This window comes from Populus alba, chromosome 13 (assembly GCF_005239225.2).
Source record: "Populus alba chromosome 13, ASM523922v2, whole genome shotgun sequence".
Taxonomy (NCBI): domain Eukaryota; kingdom Viridiplantae; phylum Streptophyta; class Magnoliopsida; order Malpighiales; family Salicaceae; genus Populus; species Populus alba.
This window is the reverse complement of record NC_133296.1, coordinates 3,137,168-3,153,968: the sequence shown is the minus strand read 5'-3', so window position 1 is coordinate 3,153,968 and position 16,801 is coordinate 3,137,168. Positions and strand designations below refer to the sequence as shown.

Here is a 16,801-nt window from a genome sequence, read left to right as displayed (position 1 = left end):
TTTCTCTGCAGACTTTGCAATATCTCTAGACTGGTGGATAGCTGTGTGCTGGTTTTTCGAATTGAATTTATGAGTGCTAATCAGATGTTGAGATCAAAAGTTATGATCATGGTTAATTGACACTTACAATTCACAAACCTTCCTGAATTGTTTCTGTCTGACTAATTGATCTATATACTCTTTGACCATCTATTTCATGTCGTTATGCAAGGTCCCATTGCTTCAATGCCTGGCTATGTTGAAAATACCAAAAACTCCCAAGTATTTTACTTTTTTCAGCTCTTTTTTCTGTTTCTACTCTGAGTTCATTCATTGTAATCAGAAAGAGAACTCTCTGCACCTTCAGTGTTCATGCACAATCACAGCTTGCGTAGATCAAAGATATATACAGTACTGTCGTTGCAGCAACCTTGACAACTGCATCCAGTTAATTATGAACACGAAAAACTTTGGTTCTAGAGGTTTATTTATCCAATATATATTGGCAGGGTGATTTTTATATAGTTGGATTGGAGAAAGAATAATTACCATAATTTTATTTTTTTTCTTCTGCATTGACCTGCCATCAAGAATTTGCCCAACATGTCATCATCAGACACATTTTTTCTCTTATTGTTTCATGTATTGATGTGCCAGTTTTGAAATATTTCATCTCCATTATGATAGTTGGTCATTAAAGGCTTATATAATTATTAATTTTAAAATTTATAAAATTAGTCGAGGTACAAGCAAACTAATCCGAACATTCATGTTAATAATAAATAAAAAGTTTTCTAAATACATTTCACTTTTTTTTTTTTTCTTTTGAATTGAAAAGGCGCACATGTTTACTTTATGAGTAGAAACAGTAATTTGGTAGATTTTCTATTGATATTGGTCTTATCCAAAATTTCCTTCACAGTGACAATCCGGTATTTGAATGAAAAACATCAAATTAAAAGAAATTATGAAAAAATGTCTTTTTAATAGAAAAACATTCTGCATCGTGGCGTCCGTTGTGGCTACCACTGTATTTAGGTTAGGATACGAAGCTAACATCACTGCTCATTCGTTGCCATGTAGGTTCGAGGTGAAACCTATCAAAATCAATTTCTGCCAAAAGTCTTCGATGTTGCACCTTTCAATTATTCAGGTCTTTTTTCCTCTCTTCCAACCACAGTTTAACCTTTTGATTCTATGAGCCAGCTGCTACATTAAGAACATCAACTTGACAACTTGAGTGGTGTTTAAGGACCGAGTCATGTGAGTTTGGACTTTTGTTGTGGGTGGCACCCTCCATATCCCTCTTTTATTTATATCTTTATCTGATTTTAGACATTTTCTGTACCATTTCACCATGTTCTCCTGCAGTATCTCACCAAAAAACCTTCGTTACCCCCCAAATCCCCTCAAGGAAAAAACAAAAAGAGAGAAATTATTTACACAAAGACTTCCTCTGTCAGAATTTTTTCTTTGTATTTTTGGTCCTCTTTTATCATTACAAAGGTTATCGAGAGGGTTTTTTTTTTTTTTTTTTTTTTTTTAATTGTATAACTCAACTTTGTGAAAGGAAAATGAAATCCACAATCGACGTGTGCCCAACCCACGGTGCCAGAGCATGCCCTAAACCATAATCGTGCTTGCCAATACATTGAAAAGCCACCATTATCCTTTCTTTAGTTAAGAACACGACTCTTCCAGCCATTCTATTTCATGCTTCCCTTCAAGCATACAAGGCTTCAATTCTTTATTGTTCTAATTTAGACGTGGTTTACCTTTTGGGATTGCCTCAAAGTCAAAGGAGGCGTGTGTGCAATGATCATCACCATGGTTAGTTTGTGGAGATAACACTCCATTGAGTAAGATCACATAAAGGTTGGATTTTTATCACACTCCATGGGTACTGATGATCCATCACCTTTTATGTGAGTTGGTTGAGCTTGAACATTTTCTTTTGTAGTAGATGATGATAGTGGTTGGTAATGTGATAATAGTTGTTTTTTAAATAATTTTTCGTGTCGAAATGCATGTTAATAATTTTTTTTATTTTTTAAAAATTATTTTTAATATCAGCACATCAAAACGATATAAAACATACAAATCATATTAAATTTTAACAAAACACAAATAAAAAAATTTAATTTTTTTAAAAATATAATTTCAACTGCACGTTTCCAAATGGGTCTCGACAACGTGACACCCTCCTGTGTAGTTACTTGAGGGAGCCACGCATCCCAATCAATGGGCGGGTTCCTTTTACATGGCATGGAACAGTGATGGGAAAGGTCATATCTTGGTGTGTTCTTCAACTTTTCTCTAGCTAGAAGTTGTATCTTCAACCATAAAGGGAAAAGGTGAAGCCCCAGTGAGCTTAATGTGAGATTAATGTAAAGCTTCAACAAATGTAGCTCCATTTCTTTATCAAGTATTAGTAGGTTTTGTCGATTCTTAGAAACACAGGCAAGCAACCAGCATTGAAGATACTTTACCTGTGGACAGAGGGGAAATTAGAGACGAAATAAGTCACCGAAATTTAAAAATTAAAGTTTGGATTTAACTACACCATTATGCATTAGTGGGTAATTGGATTTAATTACACCAATATATAAATTCCCTTTAAATTATAAATTCTATTGATTTTGATCAATGCATGGCATGAGGTTGGTAAATGCAATTGGGTTCTTAGGTATTGACATTAATACATTAAAACTAAAAAGAAATATTTGAAAAACATCAATTTAATATTTTTTAAAATACATAATAATTCAAAAAATATTTTAAAAACAAGTATAAAATACTAATCCAAAAGTTTTCACTTTTCAATCATGTTTGATGAAATCATCGAAAGATTTGATATTTTTGGAAATCTTTCTGTAACTCACTGGGGCGAATGGTGAACCGACAGTTAATGAAACATGAACTTAGTTTGATGGGGAAGAGTCAAATGTGGCGTATATGAAGGTGGTGGGGTGGATGCCAGCAGCGTTTGCTTCCGGGGACCATGGTTTTGCATGTGATCCCGAGTTAAAGCACATTCGTTAGATTTCGCCGCATCCATCCACTTGGAAGAAGAAGAAGAAGAAGACCTCTTCTTTCACGTCGGCATTGAACTGGGGAGGGACTCCACGCATCTCCTATTTTACCTTCTTCTAAATTAGCAACCGGGAAATAATTCAATTCTCCCTTGTTTTGTTTAGTTAAGTATTGAACTAAATATATAAAAATTTAATAAATTAGCAAATTTATAATTTTTAGACTCAGCTCAAAGTCGAGTCTGATATATAGTGATCTAGCAAGCTTATCAGATTTATCATTTTCAAGCTTCGCTAAGTGGCGAGCCATATATTATTTAAAAATATATTATTTTAATTTTTAGTTGTAAAATTATATTATTTTGAATTGTCTGATTTTGATATTTAACCAAATAAATTTATATAAATTTATAGTCTATTTGATAGTGAGATGTGATTATAACGGTGTTAGATTTTACTTGTAATTTTAAAAATGTTTATTTAATTGAGATATTATAGTTTTGCAATGATTCAACTAAAAACTCTATATTAAAAATTAATTACTAAAACACTATAATTTATAGATTATATTTAGTAATGTAATGGAAAATATTTTTAATTTAAAGAGATATTTTTAATATTAATATATCAAAATTATATAAAAAAATATAAACAATATGACTTTGATACTTTTTAAAATTAAAATAATTTAAAACCATTTTAGAAACTAACATAATATCAAACAAAAAAATATTATTTTTTTAAATTTATTTATTTCAAATTATAACCACAAAATATAATATAATAATACTCTATTACAATTCAATAATAATTTTAATTTTTTTTTTAATTTTGTAAGCTTACATCATATATTTTAAAATAAAAATACTTTAAGAAAATAACTTTTATCTTATCGTGTTACCAACCAGATTCCTCACGTACAGTAATCTTGACCATGACAGGCGGTGCAGTCTTACTGAACCAGTGGGCAGATGGAGGAATTTTAAAAAAGAAGAAGGGTAGTTTGGTCATGTAAGAAGAATAAAAAGCGCCGGATAATTAGCCTCGTGATTGAAGATAGGGATGTGGGATCCACTGCTGTTTCCTCCGGCCGGTCTTCTTCCCTTCACGAATCAATCTCAAGAATTTACCACCAAAATCTAAACCAAGCACGACGCCACACAATATTATAATTATATATAAAAAATGAAAATCCTGTAATTATGAAAAGAGCCCAAGAAAGCTGACAAATTAACTGACAGTCCCTCACCTTAAGTCTCATTTCTTTTCAGTCTTTTTGACTCATTATGTTTTAGCCCATGACCACTTCTCGCTCCTTCCTTCACTCCTTTTCATGACACTAACTCCTCTAGAAAGCAAGAAAATAACCAATCAATCTTGACTTGTCATTCCTCACCCTCTATTATTATGATCAATTAGAATCTCTTGATTAATATTCCCAAGTCTATCTAATACACAGCTGATAATACAGTATATTGCCTAGTTTTTTTATTTTTATTATATTTTAAATTATTTTGATATATTGATCTCAAAAACAAATTTTAAAAAATAAAAAATATTATTTTAATATATTTTAAAATAAAAAACATTTTAAAAAGCAGTTATTATTATATAAACATTACCACTAAAAGAGTTTATACTATATGATAATTAGATTTTATATTTATATATATGGTCTTGGATGTTGAAGAAATTTGATTTTTTTAAAAAATTCTTGGAAAATGAACAAAATTATCATTTGAATAGGAAAGAAAACTGGTCTAAGAAATAAATCATCCCCTTTTCAAACTATGTTTGTGGATTAGGATCCTCTTATTTTCATGAATCTAAACCATTTAGTTCAAATTAAATAATTATAATTTGATGCATTATAAAAACAAAGAATTATTTTTGTTCCCACCTAATCTAAATCGAAGAATCTGAAATCAATTGTGAAATTTGGACACAAGGGGAGAATCCAACTCCAACATTTGTAAATTGACATGGAATATTTGTCAAATATGAATGAATCAATAATAATTTGATTTGATTAACATGTTTATGATAGGGTCCCATGCTAAGCTCCCTCTAAAAATCTTCCATTAGTGCTTCAAGCTAAAGCATTTAGCGTTAACTTTCTTCGAGTTTCATGTGATTTGTGACTCTACTTTGTCTCTTCCTCACCTACAAAAAGATGCATCAACTCTCTTAGCCTATGCTTTGTTTCTTTCTTTAGGGCTAGGCTTTCGTTGCCTAGACTCTCTGCTTTTGTTGCTTTCTGCGAGAAAAAAAATAGTAATATAACCCAACAATTAGCACTCCCAATCTCCTTCCTAACATTTTAATGTGAAATAGTCAATGAATCCATGGGACTTGTGGTCCCATAACATATTTTCTTGCTTTCTTTATTTTCTCTTTTCTTTTATATATATATATATATATATATACACCCCAAAATTTGTCATTCTCTCTCACTCCAAAAAACACAGGCACACACATCAATGTCTCAAGAAGCACTGTTGCTGCTAATGCTGCAACTTCCTCTTCAACTCCAGCTTCTCCTTCATCTTGTACTTCTGTCATCTGAACCCCCTAGTTTCTTTCTTTCCATGAAAATGTCTAACGCCACATTCTTGTTTCCCTCTCTTTCGCTCACATTGTGATCTCTCTTTCTCTTTTGATCTACTACCTGTGTACATCACTCAGGTACTTCCCTTTCTTTTCTTATCTTTTTCTTTGTGGAATCTGTAGATTTGATTCACTTTCTTTTTGTCAATGTAAAAACTGCTTCTGTTTTTAGTCTGCTTTGCATTTCCTGGAGCTGCATTTGTCTTCTCAAGGTCCCTTGGGATCTTAGTTGTTTAACTTGTTAAGTCTTGAAGTTCTTGATTTGTAATGTAGGGAGATAAGTTGATGAATTTGTGGTCTTTGTATGTGCTACTTTAGGTAGATATTTTTTTTGTACAGTCTCTCTCTCTCTCCCTGTCTTTTTTTTTTTTTTTTTTTTATTTTTGTAATGAGAGTGTTTGGTTACTGAGAAAATGAAGAAAAAGGCAGGAAATATGGTCTTTAGGATGCTTAACTATGCAACAATTAGGGGCTGGTAAGAAATTGATAGTTTCATGAATAGTCGAGCTTTATACAATTAAAATAGTTTACTTGATCTGTTCATAGAAAAATTAAGCATTTTTCCACTAAAAACAGAACCCACAAATATTCATTTAATTTCCCTTGATTTCCTCTTCTTTTTTTGGCTAATAAACATACAATTAAATTTTTTTCCCCATTTGTGAGATTATTGGATGATTTTATTATTCATGCTTACCTAAACTGCTCTCATAATTCTTTTATTTCTTAGCTTTCAAGGGCCTTCCCAGTTATTTTATTTTATTTTTGGTCAATTTCGCGCAGTTCCTTTCTTTGTTAGTAAAGAAGTTTTTGGTAGCTTATAGTATATGCATTTATGGAGTAACTTTACAGACAGTGTAGCTTTTTCTTGTTATTACCTTACTGCATTCTCTTTATGGCGTTGAAGATTTCTTTTTGTCTACATCCAGAGAAGCAAGTCATTTCAATCTCTCAGATGGAGCAGTATGAAATATTAGAGCAAATAGGGAAGGGTTCTTTTGGTTCAGCTCTTCTTGTGAGGCATAAACATGAAAAAAAGAAGTGAGAATGAAACTTATACTCTGCTCTTCCTGCATTTCTTCACTTGCTGTAAAATCCCACCATTACAATGATAAATTGTGAGCAATATCATATACTCAGGTGATTGGTTTCATTTCAACTCTGATTCTATTGTTATGTCAATTTAAGGTATGTGTTGAAAAAGATCAGGCTTGCCAGGCAGACTGACAGGTCACGTCGATCTGCACATCAAGAGGTCAATGTTTTTTTTTTTTTTTTTTTTGAAGACTTTGGCAGAATGACTCATCTCCATCATCTAACACCAAATCTGACATTGGCTCTGTTTATGTTTGTAATCCTCCTATGTTTCTGTTTAACTGATGTTCTGTTATGCTTTGACATTGTTCGTGCAATTAAAACTTGCTAATAAAGTTGTTTGGGAGAAAAAAGAGAGGAGAAAAACAAATGTTTCTACTGTCTTTGTTGCATATGTAAAGATACTTGTATCACACTGTTAATCAAGGCCCTGAATTAATTAGCTTTACATGTTAATACCCTTCAAAATTAGGATGCTTGAACCTGTACATCAGAAATGCTGACAGAACAATTTTGTAATATAGCCGAGAGTAATGAACTATGCATGCAGAGCTGGTTGATCTAGCTTTCACCTTTGATAGATTATACTGGATCTGCAGGTCTAACCCCTTTTCTGTTTTATACAGAAAGAGCTCATTTCTAGGATCCGAAGTCCATTTATTGTAGAGTACAAAGATTCCTGGGTAGAAAAGGTATACTGTTCCTGTTGTTACTACTTATTTATGAGTAAATGTCCTTACCTCTTCTTCATTTTGTCTTGATCTCTAATGGTTTTTCATGGTTGGATGTCCATTTTTTGATTTAGAGAATCTTGGTGTTCAATGTTCCATATTTTCTGTAAGGTTTTAAAATCCTCTTCCTAACTCAACTCCTATAGATTGCTGCTTTTGCAATCAGATATCGTAGACCGATGTCCTATTAGTCTTTGCTAAATCGTTCAGGGACGTGCCTTAAACTTGTTGCATTCTAACTATTTTTTAACATCATCTAGTAGCTATCCTTAACGTTAATGTTAAACACATGAAATTTAACTTCATGGTTGCATTATATCATTAATGAATGCCATTGACAGACATTACCTGAAACTTGGCATTATTTCTTACCCCTTTTTAAGTCAACTCTCCATATAAATTTACATTTTATATTTCTGAACTCCAATATGCTTTATTTAATCTAGCAAAAGCTTCATTTTTTCAACGACGTGCAAAAGATGTACTACTTTTGCGTGATATTGTTTTTTGTCTACTTAGTATTCAAAGCTTTTTCCTTGTTATTTGGGATAAGGTGATGTTTAGTTGAGTTGAGATGGGTTTTCTGAATCATTCTGTCAGGTTGGGAAAAAAGTATTTTAGTTATCTAAGGATTGAGCTAAGAACACAAGTAGTTGATTTTTTTTTTTTTTTTTATATAAATAGGCTAATATTGGTTCTTTTTTATGCTTTGGAGTCAGGGTTGCTATGTGTGCATTATTATAGGTTATTGTGAAGGAGGAGACATGTAAGTTTTCACTCTTACTGGAACTGGCGTTGCTTTTACTTGAAGCCTAGATTAACCTTGGCCATGCCTGATTCTTTCTTCTTTTCCTTATTATTACAGGGCAGAAGCTATAAAGAAAGCTAATGGCATGCTGTTCTCTGAAGAGGTTTTTTTTTAAAAAAATCTTTTCTACCTTTCTTTGTTTCTTTTCTTTTGTTTTTTGCTTGGGGGAGGCCCCTCTCTTTTTCAGAAATGTAGTTTCCATTTACATCCTTAAAATATAATTATTTTTTTAATTCAAAATTTCAATTTGGAGGATCTTTTTGCAACTGAATAACTGATTCTTAGTTATTGAATGTTTCAGAAGCTCTGTAAGTGGCTCGTTCAGCTTCTCATGGCACTTGACTACTTGCATATGAACCACATTCTTCACCGTGATGTCAAGGTTAGTGGCATGTATTTTGTGTACTCAGATTCAAAACAGTGCCAATAATTGAAACTGCATTTTACTGACAAGGCCTCATGATTTGTTCAGTGCTCCAATATCTTCTTGACAAAACAGCAAGACATTCGTCTTGGTAAGTGATCTGATTGACACCTTCTGATTTTAATGAAAGGGAGTGTACTTTTTTCTGAATAATTGACAACCCATCCTGGTGCAGGTGATTTTGGACTTGCCAAAATATTAACTTCAGATGACCTTGCTTCCTCTGTAAGTTACGCAGCCCTTAAGCTGGGCTAATCTTCCAATTTTATCTCAGTTTCCTTGAATGTGATTTGTCATTGGTGGGACTTGCTCATATGTGTTCAGGTCGTGGGAACGCCCAGCTATATGTGTCCTGAGCTTCTTGCTGACATACCTTATGGTTCTAAGTCAGATATTTGGTCTTTAGGTAAGTTGCTCAGTGTACTGATGTGTATGCAGAAGTTACACGTTCTTGATTGCTCTTTCAGTTACTCACAACTACCTTTGCTTCTCAAAATTTGTCTCCCAGGTTGCTGTATATATGAAATGACCTCTCTTAGGCCTGCATTTAAAGCATTTGTAAGTATTTTTTATCCTGTTTCTATACTTGGCAGAATTTCAAAGATGAACAAGTCATGCTCTCATGCATTTACATTGAACTAGGACTCCAAGTGATACCTAGCATCATCAATGTGTTATTTTCCTGCCCAAAATCATGTATGTTCTTATAGTACAGTCCCAAGGTTTGCTGCATATATTATGTTTTCTGTCAAAGTTGAAAAACAATCATTTTGGATTATTTTATACTCTGGTTTGAGTTTCACCGAGACTTTTTGGTAGAGGATTTACCTTCCCGCCGCCTCCTCCCTTCCCCGGTCTTCCCACCAAAAAGAAAAAAAAAAGATGTGAAGGAAAGAAAGAACTATGCACCATTATAGTGGACCATTCGAGTCCCACGTTCACTAGCCATTTTGGTCTGCAGTTTGATCAGTATGATCAACATTAGAAGGCTCTCATCCCATCCATTTCTGTTTGAGCTTTCTCCTGCATTTTCTGCTCCATTTTTTTGTTCATTTCCCTGTATGGATTTTATTTTCCATCTCTTGAGCAGGATATGCAAGCACTGATTAACAAAATAAATAAGTCAATTGTGGCTCCACTTCCAACTAAATATTCTGGTGCCTTGTAAGTCTTCATCATTTGTTTTTCCAATGTTGTCGCTGATTGTATTTAAGATACTGGATTTTATTGTTGTTCCTATAATCATCTAATCATGTTCCTGTTTGTGTTTTTAGCCGAGGACTTGTTAAAAGCATGCTGCGAAAGAATCCAGAGCTCAGACCCGGTGTACGTGTGATCTCTTTTAATCTGCATCTTACATTATATGTGAATCTAGTACACTGCATGACAATAGGCCAACATAAAGATGATTCATAAAATTCACTTCATTTTTGTTCTTTCTTTGAATTTACTTTGCACGTAGAAACAATCTCCAAGAGTTGGAAACTGTTTCAAGGTCTGCTGTGGAAGTGAGATTTGTTGTGCCATTTTGTTTTCTTCCAATAACAAGAGTCATCCTAAACTACTAAAGGCAAATGTTGCCAGAGAACTGAAAATAAATTACCATGGAAATTTTTTAAATTCACCGAAGTGTTATCTCCAGGCAAGTGGAAAAATAATTAGTTTCTCCTAAACCCTTATCTACAACACCACAAAGGCACCATGCAAGCTTCAGTATACTTTGTTGATTGGATGGTTGCTATGCCACAATGCCCACTGCATTTACCATAAGTTTGTAGCAACATTTCACCCTCACCTAAGCTTCATAAGCGCAGCTGTAATCGTTGACCCCCTCGTGCATTACATGTACTTGCCTGGTACTCAACAAACACTAACATAGAGGGGGAGGTTTCTTTCTTTCTTTCTTTCTAACAAGGAAAATAATATTATTGGGACTCTATGAATATGTTTTACCCTTGCATTGTGCAGTAAATCAGAGTGAATAAGTTTTCTTGATTGCTACTCTCAAATACTTTTCAGAAAGCATGTAGAAATGGAGCCAGCAAAAGGTTTGCCAGTTTGTACATGACAGCCTTGCATTTTGTGTTACAATTGCCTATAGGTCAACCATTGCAATAGAAGGAAATTTGAGCATTTGCATTTATGTGGCATAGTAATGTGTTCTGTTCTCACTCAAAATATTCACTGTCACAGGCTGCAGAGCTGCTCAGGCATCCGCATCTTCAGCCTTACGTCCTGAAGATTCATCTTAAGATGAGCAGCCCTAGACAGAATACATTACCTTTCCAATGGCCTGAACCCCATTACATGAAGAAAACAAGATTTTTAGTGCCAGAAGATAATCCTCGCAAAGTTCACAGGGACAAGAGGTATTCACTTGGTAATGATAGGGCATTAAATCCAAGTATATCTGTAGCAGAGCAAGATTCTATGTGTTCTACTGAAGGGATACATGATACACCGATTTATTTGAATCGAAGGTTATCAGATTCATCCATCGAGTGCAGCCAAGGAACAGTCATTTGTAGATCAATTGCATCAAAACCTTCAAACAGTGCCAAGACTCCAAAACTCACACCGACCAAAGCCTCTGTCACTATTAAGAGACGGACAGAGCCTGCAAGAAAATGTGAATCTGTAAGCACATGAATCTCTCTCTCTCCCTCCCCCCCCCCCCTCTCTCTCACATGCACGCACATACACAAATGCAGAAATTATGAACAACTTCTGATGGTTTTACAATTTGGATCTCACACGTCCTTTTTCAACTTTTCAGCTTCCTGTCACTCGAAAAACACCGACTAAAAACTCCAACCCATCAGCTCGCAGAGCATCTTTTCCATTGCCATCAAAAGGCAGGATACAAAATTCCCCTAGTGGGACTAATATTAGCATCCTTAGCCAGATAAAATCTCCGGATGTTTCTGTAAATGCTCCTCGAATTGATAGGATGGCTGAATTCCCGCTGGCTTCATATGATGAACCATTCCTCCCTGTCCGGAAAACTTCATCAACCTCAGCAAGAGGGTCATACAACTCCTTGCGTCATGGTGACTGCTCAATCACAAAGGATAAATGCACCGTTCAACTCAGCGACAGAACCTCTGCAAGGCCCAATCTCACTGAGGCCTGGCAAGGAATTGAACTTGGTATGTTTCAGGTAGATGAAGAGAACGGAAGCAATTCCTCCAATCAAAACGCCACTGCTGGGGCATCAAGCCGCACCTCATCAGACACGAGGCAGCGCAGGTTTGACACCTCATCACTCCAGCAGCGCGCGGAAGCTCTGGAAGGTTTGTTAGAATTCAGTGCAAGATTGCTGCAAGCGGCAAGGTACGATGAGCTTGGGGTGCTGCTAAAGCCATTTGGACCTGGAAAGGTCTCCCCCAGGGAAACCGCCATATGGCTGACAAAGAGCTTCAAGGAAAATACTGCCAAACCAGAAGATTGACAGCGACCGGTTCCGTGTGTACTATATTTTGTAACTGCAAAACTGTTTTTAGAGTCTAGTCTATTGGCTTTTTGCCAACGATTTATGGGGGAGACGATAGATATTTAGGCAGACAACTTTATAGGCTGTAAAATTTTTAAGCCAATTGAGATGCCCCATTACTACATGTTATTTATGCAAATGAACAGAAGTAGCAAGGCCGTGTCCCTGTATTCAGTATGCTATACTTCCATGGCTGAACTGTGGTAAATTAAATGTGTTTTAACTTTAATCACTTCCATACTTGCTCTTTTGAATTTACATTCGATCGGATGGGCCGTTAACCTGGTCTTGTCAAAAGCAAAAAAAAAAAACCGACTAGAAAATATAAATCATATGACATGCAGTTGATTATTTTTGTTTTTTTCTAGTTTTTACGTATAAAAATAATAATATTAAAATTAAAACTGAAATTGAATAAAATCTGATTTTAATTCGGTTTAGTTATTTTATATTAAAAATCAAAACACAATTGGCTAGTTTTGGTTTTGATTATTTTATATAAAAAATAAAAAACTACATTATTTTTTTTTTTGAGGTGTTTTTTGATGATTTTTTTTGATGGGTTTTGGTTTTGGTTTGGTTTTTATTTTTAAACAAATTCGTTTTATCCAATTGAGGTTTTTTGATTTTAAAGCTTATGAAACTAAATCGAATATTTTTTTAAATATTCTAATTAATTTAATTAATTTTTTTCATGAATTTAATTTTTTTAGTTAATTTAATTAATTTATCAGTTTTTTTTAACTCCTACCTAACCATGCCATGGCTGGAACCATGTTAAAAAATCTTGACAAACGACCAAACACACTTGTCACCTTTTTGTGCATCAAAGATTATAAGTTTCTCATATATCTGGTTAATCCATAACGTGGAGTCTTGTTCAGGTGAGGTTCGGGATGAGGTTATGTTTTCGGTGATGTATTGGAAAGTATTTTTTTAAATTAAAAATATATTAATATATATATATATATATTTATTTATTTTAATTTTTTTTTTAATATTAATATATAAAAAAGCTTGTTTGTAGAGGGAAAAACTTGCCCTAGAAAAGACAGAAGTTTGAACAGGTGCGAAGGCCTCATCAAGGGAGAAGAATCTTTACCATCAACCTTTAGGAGCGTGGCAAATGACTTGATCAAAAACCTTCTGCAGGCCTCAATTAGCCTATCGACTATGACACAAGTCAGCTTGACCGCGGTTAGGAAGAAGAAGATGCATGTATACTTAAATACAACATGCATGCATGAGTCAGCAAAGATCATCTTCCTTATAATTGGGTATCAATAAGATGCCTCCGTCTTCGTGCTCAAGTAATTGGAAATACAGAGACAGGTTCATCAGTAGCTGCTCATCATTTTCTCCTTTCAGTGTTAAATATGGTTTGAAGTAGGATCTTCGATGGGGTGATGCAGAACAATGGGAAAGGCAAGCAGGTGGATGATAAACTTCTTGCTAGGAAAAAAGGAGGAGAAAACAAAGAAGAACGATGTCTCCTTCCACGCAGAGAAGGAGACAACACCAACTGCAACTCCACCTTATAAGAGGAGATGGAGCTTTGGCAAATCTGCAAAGAAAGAGAGAGTTTACAGGGGTCGAAGATCTCTTGACTCGATCATCACTACCCCCATATTTAGATCATCATTTGCTTTGCCAACCACAGAAGCTATTAAAAAAGTCGTCGCACAAACACATGCGGTAGAAAGAAAAGGAAGGGCAGTGGAAGATGCAGCTGCCACCAGGATTCCAGCTGTCTTTCGTTCTTACCTGGTATTCATATAAACTTCCTTTCTACTTGATTTTTAACCTTTCTTCATGGATGAGATATGTATATCAATTGCTTCATGTTACAGGCCAGGAAAGCTTTGTGTGCGTTAAGGGGATTAGTCAAGTTACAAGCATTAGTAAGAGGTCACCAAGTGAGGAAACAAACAACTGCAACTCTTCGACGAATGCACACACTCATGGCAAAACAAGCAAGAGCTCGTTGTCATAGAGTTCAGATGGCCGGAGAAACACAACAACTTGCCATGAAAAGAAAATCATCAAGAAACAGAGTAAGTAGTCCCCCTTTTGTCTGCAGTACCTTCCAAATCACAGTATCTTCGACGATGAACTATACGATGCAGCTAATTTGGAAATGAGATAATGTCCATCACCCCAAAATCTGTCAACATGGCATAATATATATGTTAACTTTGCTGTACCATCAGGGTTAACGAAAAACATGCAATCTAATCCTTCAAAATCTGATTTGTGATGCTAACTTTTGTTCATACATAGGAGGCAGTTGATGTAATCTTCATGAAATCCGAGGAGTTTCAAAGAACAGAAGTGGCTACATGAATCATTCATTAATTAATAGACAGAGTAGAGAGAGATTCCCAGATTCTACTCTGGGGAACTAAAAATCTTTAGGCAAGAACATGAATACAACTGGTTCGCCCCCTTCCAAAACCACCCGGGGAAGAGCTTCCTCCTCTTACGAACGGCCAGACTATGTCGACACTCTTTCTAATCAATTTTCATTCCTACCAAGCTACATGGCCGACACAGAATCTTCCAAGGCTAAAGTCGGGTCACAAAGCGAACCGAAACAGCGACCTAAAGAAAGCACCAGAGCTAAAAACAAGCAAACTACTTCTGTAGTCATTTTGCTCTTGGAATGACTATATCACCTCTTTGGGAGCCGAATTTGACCAAACGGACACTGTAGATCGATCCGGAATGGTCCAAATAGTCGGGAACACGTTGTTGAAATCGGGTCAGAAATGGGTGAACCGGTCAAAAATTCTGTACGGCGGGCGGTTCGCTGGGTTGAACCGGGAATATTCTCTCGCTTGGACTCGGCTTGCGGCGCGGCTTGGACTCGGCGTGGACGGCTCGGCTCGGCGCAATATATGGCGCGCGTGTGGCTCAGCCGTCTTCTACCTCTGGGCGCGTGGTGCGCGTGGGATGCAGAATATTCAGGCGGCGCGTGTGTGCTACCTCCGGCTCCGATCAGGCTGATTCTTGCGACAGTGAGTTCGTCTTGATGAGATCTACACTGTGGAATGATCAAAACTTGTTTTTGACAACTTTGAAAATTCGGATATACCCCAAAACTCTTTCTGATACCAATTGTTGTGGGAGAAACCACTGGTGGTGGCTTTGAAATACTCAGAGGGGATAAAAACACTGGTTATTACAAATCCGAAACTTACAAATAACACAAAAAGGTGTTTCTCTCTATTCTCTCCACACATATAACATAAGCTGACATTCTATTTATACACAAAATCAGAATATGAAAATTCAACCTTCAAGTGTGAAGGCGGCTGGCAGCTGGTGGCTGCGGCTGCGGCTGGCGCGACTGGGCTGGTGGCTGGTGGCGCTGGTTGCCTTCCTTGACAGGAGCTTCTGGATTGAGTTTATTCAACAAGCACATGGTTCATGAAAACCAAGATCCATCTCTATAGACCACAAAGTCAAAGGGCAGTTATGATGATGCCAACATCACAACTAGCACTCAATATTCCAACTACAGCAAAGTTCTTGTCACATATGAGGTGAGTTAGCAGTCAAATTTCATTTCAATATTTACTTCTCTTTCCTAATTTTTTTCGGTTCTTCTTATGAGTCCTTCATTCTTCTGATTGCAGCCCCATCTGAATATATCTACTAAAAGTTCATCCGATGACCCATGATAGCCAGCTAAAGAATTTTTGGAATCATGAGACAAGCTAGTTGCTATCATAGCAAAAGCGTCCATTGTTGTAAATCTGTGCATTCAATATCTACAGGAGCTTTTTGGCCCAGCCATGAAAACTTGACAGAGAGAATTATTTAACTAACTTAGTTTTTTCTTACAAGGAAAAACAATACATACATATACATATACATATTTCAACAGTGAAAGATAGCCCACTTCTCTCTCACTCTCCACCTCATTAGTGTCTGTTGATAGACCTGTACCATTTTGAGAGTTCAATGGTTGTTTTGTGCAATCAGATGAATTTTCATCCTCGTCTCCCTTGAGCTGTTCATCTTGTTTGATTATGTTCATTGATCTAACCTTGGAAATTTTATGCAGATCTGTGTCTTCCAATGGCTTATTACTGTCATTATATGTAAGGAATTCCCTGAAAGGAAAAGACAGTCGATGAATGATTAGCAATATTATCCAGATATCTATAGTCTGGCTCTAGACCAAAGAGCTCAATGATTTTTTTAAAAAGGGCATTCCATTCAAAGTCCAGTAGCTTCTGAAAAACACGCCTATAACTTCCATACTGGTTATGGGAAATTCCCTGCAAAGAACACCAACACACATAACTCCAATCAGAATAAAGTAAGCATGCAAGGACGGAGAGAGAGAGAGAGAGGATTACTTAACGTACTAGACACTATGGACGCTTTCAGTCAAATTGATACCATCCTGATCAAAACAAATAAAACAAGTATTAAAAGCAACAGCGCCCTCGAACTTGGAGTAACAAGCAGTGATATATTCAGGAGTCTGCATGCTTGTAATGAGAGGTCTTGCGGTGTGTTGCCTTTTTACTGAGAACTGAAAATTTAAGATCATGAAATGAAAATAGTAAACTCATGGGCATAGACCTCTTGACAACATTCAAAGCCTTACCTGGGGTTTCT

At 35.6% G+C, this 16,801-nt stretch overlaps 2 protein-coding genes across 4 annotated transcripts; both read left to right on the top strand.

The window, feature by feature from the left end:
- The first annotated feature begins 5,443 nt into the window (after positions 1-5,443).
- LOC118044057 (serine/threonine-protein kinase Nek2) lies at positions 5,444-12,398 on the top strand. Of its 3 annotated transcripts, XM_035052213.2 has the most exons (16): positions 5,444-5,696; positions 6,548-6,659; positions 6,807-6,873; positions 7,340-7,405; positions 8,164-8,210; positions 8,310-8,355; positions 8,554-8,634; positions 8,725-8,767; positions 8,852-8,901; positions 9,001-9,082; positions 9,185-9,234; positions 9,767-9,840; positions 9,951-10,002; positions 10,870-11,045; positions 11,157-11,313; positions 11,453-12,398. In XM_035052213.2, the coding sequence occupies exons 2-16, from the start codon at positions 6,574-6,576 to the stop codon at positions 12,125-12,127; spliced, it is 1,752 nt and encodes a 583-aa protein (XP_034908104.1). In that variant the 5' UTR covers positions 5,444-5,696; positions 6,548-6,573; the 3' UTR covers positions 12,128-12,398. The 3 variants fall into 3 exon arrangements, with proteins under 3 accessions (XP_034908104.1, XP_034908102.1, XP_034908103.1); XM_035052211.2 differs by having other exon boundaries at positions 10,870-11,313; XM_035052212.2 differs by having other exon boundaries at positions 6,526-6,659; positions 10,870-11,313.
- Positions 12,399-13,585: 1,187 nt separating this feature from the next.
- On the top strand, positions 13,586-14,512 carry LOC118044072 (protein IQ-DOMAIN 19). The gene is made up of 3 exons (XM_035052233.1): positions 13,586-13,936; positions 14,020-14,223; positions 14,450-14,512. Exons 1-3 carry the CDS (start codon positions 13,586-13,588, stop codon positions 14,510-14,512), a joined length of 618 nt encoding a protein of 205 aa, XP_034908124.1.
- The last annotated feature ends 2,289 nt before the right edge of the window (positions 14,513-16,801 follow it).